This window comes from Bombina bombina, chromosome 3, assembly GCF_027579735.1.
Source record: "Bombina bombina isolate aBomBom1 chromosome 3, aBomBom1.pri, whole genome shotgun sequence".
NCBI classification, from domain to species: domain Eukaryota; kingdom Metazoa; phylum Chordata; class Amphibia; order Anura; family Bombinatoridae; genus Bombina; species Bombina bombina.
This window is the reverse complement of record NC_069501.1, coordinates 490,695,896-490,705,895: the sequence shown is the minus strand read 5'-3', so window position 1 is coordinate 490,705,895 and position 10,000 is coordinate 490,695,896. Positions and strand designations below refer to the sequence as shown.

The window sequence follows — 10,000 nt, the reverse complement described above, 5'->3', positions numbered from 1 at the left end:
CATTCAGCTGCCAGTTTCTAGAGTGAGAAAATAAAACAAGCAATTATTACAATTAGTTCTGCTAAACTATCACAACCAAGTTAGAAGTTTTGACAAAGCTCTAGCAGGAAGCCGGCCAGAACGGAATTTACAAACTCATTAGGGAAAGGCCAATGTAGTTAGCGGCTGAAAATGAAGAAGGATAAAGATGAGATTTTAAGGATTTATCCATCAAGTACTTCTATTTATAGATTTACTCATATTGGAATACAATCTTGTGCTAAGCTCAACTCTTGAGTGCGTATATGTATACACACACACACACACACACAGGAGCCCTTTGCATTTAATTAGATGAAAACATGTAAAAACATATTTATGCAATATTCTTATTTAATAAAGTGTTACACTGTGTATTTAAAGGCAAATATTTCACATTCCAATGTTCTTCACATAAGGGACTATGTTCTAAAGTATTTATAAATAGATATTCCTATTTCTCTATCTCCTATGGGGAGAAAACTTTATCGCGCACAAGATATTCTAAGTTTGGCTTTTTAAGCATTGGGATACCACACAAGCGAAAACGGTTTACTTTTAACTTGTAATACAAGCATTAACCGAAGTTCGCAAAAAGCTTACCTCTCACAGAGTTAGCGCTCGAGCAGGAGCGGTAAATACCTTGTAAAATGGCCCTAAATGAGTTAGCACTGCTATGTAATCTGAAAACGTTTTATTTTCTAACAGAATAAGATGGTAATAAATTTAAAAAAAGGTTTATTGCATCGAGTTAACCTATCTGAAATGCTTTTGGGTAAGAGTAGAACATACAAATTAGCATAAAATCAAAAGTCTAATAATACATTAAAGGGACATAATACTCATATGCTAAATCATTTGAAACTGATGAAGCTTAACTGTAAAAAACTGACAGGAAAATATCACCTGAGCATCTCTATGTAAAAAAGGAAGATATTTTACCTCACAATTTCCTCAGCTTAGCAGAGTAAGTTCTGTGTAAAAAGTTATACTCAGCTGCTCCCAGCTGCAGGTACAAAAAAAAAAAAAACGATGAAATGAACAGCAGCAAATCAGCATCAGCAGTGCCGAGGTCATGAACTCTTTTACTGTGATCTCATGAGATTTTACTTAACTCTCATGAGATTTCATAGTAAACTTCCTTAAACTGAATAGGGAAATAACATGAGAGTGCACGTAAGCTCACTCCCTTAGCTGTCCCGGGACAGACATACTGATTTGCGGCTTAGACGTCCTTTACAATGGGATGTGGCTACTGAGGAACTTTTGAGGTAAAATATCTTTCTTTTTTATATAGAGATGTTCAGGTGATATTTTCTAGTCAGCTTTTTACAGCTATACTGCATCAAGTGTTTTAACATTTGGGTATCATGGCCCTTTAAGTAAGAAAGAAAATATGAAATCAGGTTATCAGCTTTAAATTACATTTTATAGCCTTTTACACCATTGTTTTTTTTTCTTCTTCTTGCCTTTGACTCATTTTCAGAGAATAAATTCACACTCTGACAACTTTCAGTTTACTAGTAATAGGCACTGTGAGAACAAAAATATGTCTGGCTTTCAAAACGAGGTCATAGAACCAGTTGTTTTTCCAACTAAATGCTGTGTTTTGATGCAGTATTGAAAGCTTCTCAATTAAAGAGAAACAAAAACACACAACTAAATATAAAAATAAAATAAAAGATAGGAGAGCCCAAAGTCTTTCCCTCACCATATACAAAGTTAAAAATTATCCATGAATTGGTAAACAATTTGTAGACTTCAAAAGACATTAAAAGCACTTAATAAATGCTAGATACAATGATATATTCAAAGCAAAGGTATAGATATAGATATACATATGACAATAATATGCAGCTATATATTGTTTAAATAAATAAGATGGCTGCTTCCTAATTTCTCCCACACCTCAAAAAGGTAGAGCATTAATGAGACATGAAACACCAAATGTTCCTTTCATGATTCTGACAGCATGCAATTTTACACAACTTTCTAATTTACTTCAGACATTTTCTCTGTTCTCCTTGGTATCTTTTGTTGAAAAGCTGGGACTTAACATGCACGTGTCTATAGCAGTATTGAAAGGCATATGCAAACTGCTTGCCAGAGCCTCCGTATCTGAATCATTATATAAGGCAACCATTTCAATATAGAGACAGATTTGAAAACAGAACAGTTCATGTTTGCCCTGAAGATATGGCCTTTCATAAGATACTGTACTTCAATGATCTTCTGTGAATGCTCAATGATCTTCTGTGAATCATATGTAACCAAAGATTAAAAGGTAATTCTCTTTGATGGGACATGATTTTCTTCTGTGTTACACATAAGAGGAAATTTTAAAATAAAGGTGTTTTTTTTATTGAATGAATTGTTGCTTGTGTGATGGAAAACAAAATTGCACAAATATACACAAAAGGTGTACATGTACAAATAGGCATGCACCTGGGCAGGCAGATTTTAGAAGCAGAGAAGGCTGTCTGGGGCAAGCCTTACTAGTCTGACCTGGCAATTATGGGTGTGTTTGGCTGATACCTGCCTGGTTTGACTTAAAGGGCCATAATACCCAAATGTTTAAACACTTGAAAGTGATGCAGCATAGCTGTAAAAAGCTGACTAGAAAATATCACCTGAACATCTCTATGTAAAAAAAGAAAGATATTTTACCTCAAAAGTTCCTCAGTAGCCACCTCCCATTGTAAAGGATTTTTAAGCAGCATTTTAGTGTGTCTGTCCTAGGACAGCTTAGGGGATGAGCCTTACTAGCCTTACCAATCAGGTAAAGGAAGCTTACTATGAAATCTCATGAGAGTTCATGACCTTAGCCCTGCTGATGCTGATTGGCTGCTGTTCATTTCTTCATTTATTTATTTTTTAGCTGCAGCTGGGAGCAGCTGAGTATAACTTTTTACACAAACTTACGCTGCTGAGCTGAGGAGATTGTGAGGTAAAAGATCTTCCTTTTTTACATTGAGATGCTCAGGTGATATTTTCCTTTCAGCTTTTTACAGTTATACTGCACCAGTTTCAAGTGATTTAGCATATGAGTATTATGTCCCTTTAAACTAGGACTTAGGGAAAGAAAGAGCGAGAGAGGTAGAAAGAGCGAGATAGAAAGAGCAAGCAAAAGGAAAAACGCGAGAGAACTAGAAAGAGCAATTGAAAGTGAAAGCGAGAGAGATATATAAAGAGCAAGCAAAAGAGAGAGCAAGAGAGAGATAGAAAAAGAGAGCACAATAAAGAGAGAGACCTAGAAAAATAAAGATCACGCGAGAGATCGAGTGAAAGAGATAGAGAGCCGAGAGCGAAATAGAGAGCCGATATAGAGAGCGACACTCCTAAATAGTGACTGCCCTAACACAAAGGCAGGATGGTTGGAAGATCTGCAATCTAGTGACCTACCTTCCAGTACCTAGATATCTACTTTTTTAAGCAGAAACCTCTGGCTGTTCTTCTAATAAACTGAATGCTTTGTAATCATGCTGCAGAAATCATATTAATTTGGTCATTTCTTAACCAACTGAGGACTAAACATACTTTAAAACTCATCCATATATTTGGATTCAGCACTGGGTTTTAAGATGGCCAAATATGATGCATTTAGTTCTTTTTCAGTAAAACACAAAACTGATTTGCAAACTAATACAGTAAAATATAATGTAAACACATGGGGAACGGCCCTTATCTTATCCTTTAACAGAAAATTTATACAGGTGTGGTCAAATTCTCAAGTAGTTACTGTACCTATTACAAGGAATATCAAAATGTTAATAAGAGTAATATTAATATATCTCTCTCTCTGTGTGTGTATATATATATATATATATATATATATATATATATATATATATATTATTTAAAGGGACATGAAACTCAATTTTTCTTTCATGATTTAGGTAGAACATACAATTTTAAACAACTTTCCAGTTTACTTCTATTATCAAATTTGTTTCATTCTCTTTGTATCATTTGTTGAAGGAGAAGCAATGCACTACTGGTTACTAACTGAACACATGGGTGAGGCAATGACAATCAGTATATATATGCAGCCACCAATCAGCAGCTAGAACCTAGGCTCTTTGCTGCTCCTGAGCTTACCTAGATAAACCTTTCAGCAAAGGACAACAAGAGAATGAAGCTAATTAAATAAAAAAAGTAAAATGGAAAGTTGTTTAAAATTGTATGTTCTGTCTAAAATCATGAATGTCTATTACTTTATTGACCCTTTAAGATGGATGGATTTATTCAGGGTGGATAAAAATCAAAGATGTTAAATAAATAAATAAATATATATATATATATATATATATATATATATATATATATATATATATATATATATATATATATATATATATATATTTTAATATTTAAACTCTATTTTGTTGATTTAAATAGGATTTCTGTTAATGAAATGCTCTTCGATAATAGACCAAGGTAGATACAAATCAATTAGATGTTTATATCAACAAATAAATAGATCTGATGGTATTTTGGTACACTATATATTTATACATACATACATACATACATATACATATATTTATACACAATATATATATATATATATATATATATATATATATATTTATTATTTTTTTTATTCTGAACAAACTCTAGCGATGCGCTCTGCCTTATCCTCTTCCTTCTTCCTCTATACGGCACAATGGAGCGTGGGGTGACACACGTTTAGGTTGCAGATTACGAGTGCTCTGAAAACAGTGTTATTCATCCAAACGCTAAAAAGGTACAAACGTTTAACAAAGAATGTCCAGGCACTGCAGTGAACAAGTGCCTAAGGGCACGAAACATGTATGCTGTACAGTAACCCAGCTGTCCTCACTATTGGGTGTTAGTCTGAAGCAGTGTTTTTATCTGCTGATGCATCTTTTGGTTTTAACGTGATTTTTTTCAATAAAATGTGGATTTTTTTTTATGCACATGGAGTGCCTGGACATTCTTTGTTAAAAAAAAAAAATATATATATATATATATATATATTTATATATATATATACATACATATACACACACACACAAACACGGCAACCCGCCGATTCTCTGGCATCCACCCCAAGTGAACTTTGGGGAATGAGGTTTACAAGGAGGGATTCACCCCCCTTGAACTCCCCAGGGTAAGACAAAAAAAAGATAGTGAAGATGGGGTAATCACAGTTCATGCTATATATGTTTGATGCAGTGACTCCGCACTCTGAGGAGATTTAAGATCATGCATCAGCCGCGTGGGCAATGTCCGTTTTATCCGGGTAATCATAGTATTACCCAATATCTGACTTTACCCATAACACACACATATACACACACACACATAAAGATATACACATATATATCCCTATATTAATTAATTAACTAATGAGCGCAGGGTGAGAAACACCAAACTCCTGAGAATTCCTATGTGTTCCCAAAAATAGGTAATATGAAAATCAGAAAAGGAGAGTTTATCAGGAGCGCTATAGCTAAAGGTGCTGGGAGGTAAGACTATATAAATGAAATTGGCATAGACATTTAGCGTATCTTAAAAAATAGCATCAATTTAATGCACAGCAAATAATACACAACAATAAATAAAAACGGACGTCTCCGTGATTAAAAGTCCTTAAGTTGCCGCCATATGATAATTGTAATAGCAGAGAAAGTTCGTAGTACAATAAATGACAGTCTGGTGGACACTTACAGTATCCTTAATGTATGTTGGTTTGCTAGCAAACAGGGGCTTACCCCAAACTTTCCACTCAATATCCTCCGTGAGTTGGTTACAGCCGTTAGCGTGGTGACACCGCTAATGTAGGCGCTGTCTCAGATCGGCTCCTCTCGGACCTAGTCAGCAGCAGACAGGGGCTTGCCACAAACTTTCCCCTCGGTGTCCTCCGTAAGTTGGTTAAAAGCCTTTAGCGTGATGACAACGCTAATGTGGGCGCTGCCTCAGATTGGCTTTTCTTATTGGTCCAAACTCGGACCCGGTTAGCAGCGGTAGTGGTGACTATTAAAGTGTAGCAATTGTCCGATGAATAATACCTGCTCTTAGTGTATTATTTGCTGTGCATTAAATTGATGCTATTTTTTAAGATACGCTAAATGTCTATGCCAATTTCATTTATATAGTCTTACCTCCCAGCACCTTTAGCTATATCCCTATATTTAATTGTTGTATTAAAATGTTGTTTTAAAAACATTTAATCTTAACATCTTCCACTTGACAAAATCCCTTTTAAACATACCCTATTTCAACATTTTTCATTTAGTTTTCTGCTTGAGTGAATAGTTAATTAAATGGCTGTTCCTGCTTCTCCTGTCTATTAAAAGCAGGGACATGCAGGTCAACAACTATGATCACTTTTTTAGAACGTGCTTTGCACGTGTTCATAAGGTACCTTGTACTATAGGAAGTAATAAAAGGTTTGCTCAAAGCAATTAACTTGCTATTAACTTACCAAACTGGGAAACAAATTACGCTATTGTCATAATGCATAGGAGCACATATTGAAAATGAAATTAGTATAATATATATATATATATATATATATATATATATATATATATATATATATATATATATATATATATATATATATATATATATATATTTCCTATGTACAGGTGGCCCTCGTTTTACAATGGTTCAATTTACACCGTTTCAGAATAACAACCTTTTTTTCCAGTCATGTGACTGCTATTGAAAAGCATTGAGAAGCAGTGCATTTATTAAAATAGCCAGTAGGTGGAGCTGCCCGCTTGTGTTGCAGCAAAGCCAAGCAAGCTGAAATTAATCAGTTTAACCAAACCTGAGCTATCCAGCAGATTTCAAAGGAACAAGATCTTCCTGTCTATAAATCAGTCCAGTTTGGAATGCATAGAAAGAACTGTTTGCAGAAAAATGCAAGTTTAGTCTGTGTTGTGCGATTATTTTATTAGCTTTATAATGATGTTTAGCAAATGTTTTTGTTCATTTAACTTAGTTTAATTATATATTCTGTGTTGTGTGATTATTTTATTAGGTTTGTAATGCTGTTTAGCATTTAAAGTCTTAATTTCAAAGCTTTAAAAATAATGTATTAGGTGTTAATTATGACAATTTTGAGAGGGGTCTGGAACCTATCTCCCTCACTTCCCATTGACTTACATTATAAATTGGGTTTCAATTTACAACGGTTTTGATTTACAACCATTCCTTCTGGAACCTAACCCCGGCGTAAACTGAGGGCTACCTGTATTATACATACATACACAATATCTCACAAAAGTGAGTACACCCCTCACATTTTAGTAAATATTTTATTATATCTTTTCATGTGAAGAAATGACACTTTGCTACAATGTAAAGTAGTAAGTGTACAGTCTGTATAACAGTGTAAATTTGCTGTCCCCTCAAAATAACTCAACACACAGCCATTAAAGGTTTGAACTATTGTCAACAAAAGTGAGTACACCCCTAAGTGGAAATGTCCAAATTGGGCCCAATTAGCCATTTTCCCTCCCCGGTGTCATGTGACGCTTTAGTGTTACAAGGTCTCAGGTGTGAATGGGGGGCAGGTGTGTTAAATTTGGTGTTATCGCTCTTACACTCTCTCATACTGGTCACTGGACGTTCAACATGGCACCTTATGGCAAAGAACTCTCTGAGGATCTGAAAAAAAGAATTGTTGCTCTACATAAAGATGGCCTAGGCTATAAGAAGATTGCCAAGACCATGAAACTGAGCTGCAACATGAGGGGCAAGACCATACAGAGGTTTCACAGGAGAGGTTCCACTCAGAACAGGCCTTGCCATGGTCAACAAAAGTTGAGTGCACGTGCTCAGTGTCATATCTAGAGGTTGTCTTTGGGAAATAAACATATAAAGTGCTGGCAGCATTGCTGCAGAGGTTGAAGGGGTGGGGGATCAGCCTGTCAGTGCTCAGACCATATGCCGCACACTGCATCAAATTGGCCTGCATAGCTGTCGTCCCAGAAGGAAGCCTCTTCTAAAGATGATGCAGAAGAAAGCCCGACAAACAGTTTGCTGAAGACAAGCAGACTAAGGACATGAATTATTGGAACCATGTCCTGTGGTCGGATGAGACCAAGATAAACTTATTTAGTTCAGATGGTGTCAAGCATGTGTGGCGGCAACCAGGTGAGGAGTACAAAGACAATTTTGCCTTGCCTACAGTCAAGCATGGTGGTGGGAGAGTCATGGTCTGGGCCTGCATGAGTGCTGCTGGAACTGGGGAGCAACAGTTCATTGAGGGAACCATGAATGCCAACATGTACTGTGACATACTGAAGCAGAGCATGATCCCCTCCCTTCGGAGACAGGGCCGCAGGGCAGTATTCCAACATGATAAGACCCCAAACACACCTCCAAGACAACCACTGCCTTGCTAAAGAAGTTGAGGGTAAAGGTGATGGACTGGCCAAGTTTGTCTCCAGACCTAAACCCTATTGAGCATCTCAAATGGAAGGTGGGGGAGCGCAAGGTCTCTAACATCCACCAGCTCTGTGATGTCATCATGGAGAAGTGGAAGAGGACTCCAGTGGCAACCTGTGAAGCTCTGGTGAATTCCATGCCCAAGAGGGTTAAGGCAGTGCTGGAAAATAATGGTGGCCACAGAAAATATTGACATTTTAGGCCCAATTTGGGCATTTCCACTTAGGGGTGTACTCACTTTTGTTGCCAACGGTTTAGACATTAATGGCTGTTTGTCGAGTTATTTTGAGGGGACAGCAAATTCACACTGTTACACAGGCTGTACACTCATTACTTTACATTGTAGCAAAGTGTCACTTCTTCAGTGTTGTCACATGAAAAGATATAATAAAATATTTACAAAAATGTGAGGGGTGTACTCACTTTTGTGAGATACTGTATATCTCACAAAATACTATTATATATATATATATATATATATATATATATATATATATATATATATATATATATATATATATATATATATATATACACATACATATACCTAAATGACCTTGATCAAACGTTTACATACCCTGGTGATTTTGGCCTGATAACATGCACACAAGTTGACACAAAGGGGTTTGAATGGCTATTAAAGGTAACCATCCTCACCTGTGATCTGTTTGCTTGTAATTTAGTGTGTGTGTATAAAAGGTCAATGAGTTTCTGGACACCTGACAGACACTTGCATCTTTTATCCAGTGCTGCAGTGACATTTCTGGATTCTGAGTCATGGGGAAAGCAAAAGAATTGTCAAAGGATCTGCTGGAAAAAGTAGTTGAACTGTATAAAACAGGAAAGGGATATAAAAAGATATCCAAGGAATTGAGAATGCAAATCAGCAGTGTTCAAACTCTAATCAAGAAGTGGAAAATGAGGGGTTCTCCATAGACTTTAATGGAGATACTTGTAGTTTATAAAAGCAATAGAAACTAATCCTATGTATCTTTAAGGATTGTTACCCATGGCAGACTTCAAAAAAATTACACTGCCACATACCTAACTGTGTTGGTTATTCAAAACTGGGGAATGAGTAATAAAAGGGACTAACTATATTTTTAACCCCTTCACACCATTAGGATGTTCCATTCAGAACTAACAGCACTGGGCTATAACGCAGTTAGGACGGCATGCAAAGTCCTACCATATACGGTGTCTGGCAGCTTCCCCCTTTGTCGTAGGAAAGGATTGGCCTGGGGGCCTGCATTCACCATGTTAGGATGGTTGCTATGAGAACCAGGTTCTATTTAATAGGCGTATTTCGCTGATCTGGGGACTAACATGCAAGCTCTTCACTAAAGAAATTCCCAAAGAACCAGCGAGTCATTCAAAGCGCAAATAGAACAATTTAATACTGGAAACTCAAGGTGAGATTCAAAAAGTAAAAACAGCAAGGACAGGTATTGTCTAACGCGTTTCAGCCCACAAGCCTTATTCATAGACATGGGATACAAACATATCATGATCGTTTAAATAGGCTGTAAAAAAATTAAGTACAGTGCAAGCTATG

The 10,000-nt window shown here is 36.2% G+C and overlaps 1 protein-coding gene across 2 annotated transcripts in view; it reads right to left on the bottom strand.

The window, feature by feature from the left end:
- DHRS11 (dehydrogenase/reductase 11) overlaps nucleotides 1-10,000 on the bottom strand; it is a 312,134-nt gene that overhangs the window by 206,968 nt on the left and 95,166 nt on the right. For both annotated transcript variants that reach the window (XM_053706835.1, XM_053706834.1), the window contains exon 2: nucleotides 1-17. This exon is cut by the window's left edge and continues 193 nt beyond it. In XM_053706835.1, the coding sequence (XP_053562810.1) occupies nucleotides 1-17 (17 nt within the window). The remainder of the gene's footprint in view (nucleotides 18-10,000) is intronic.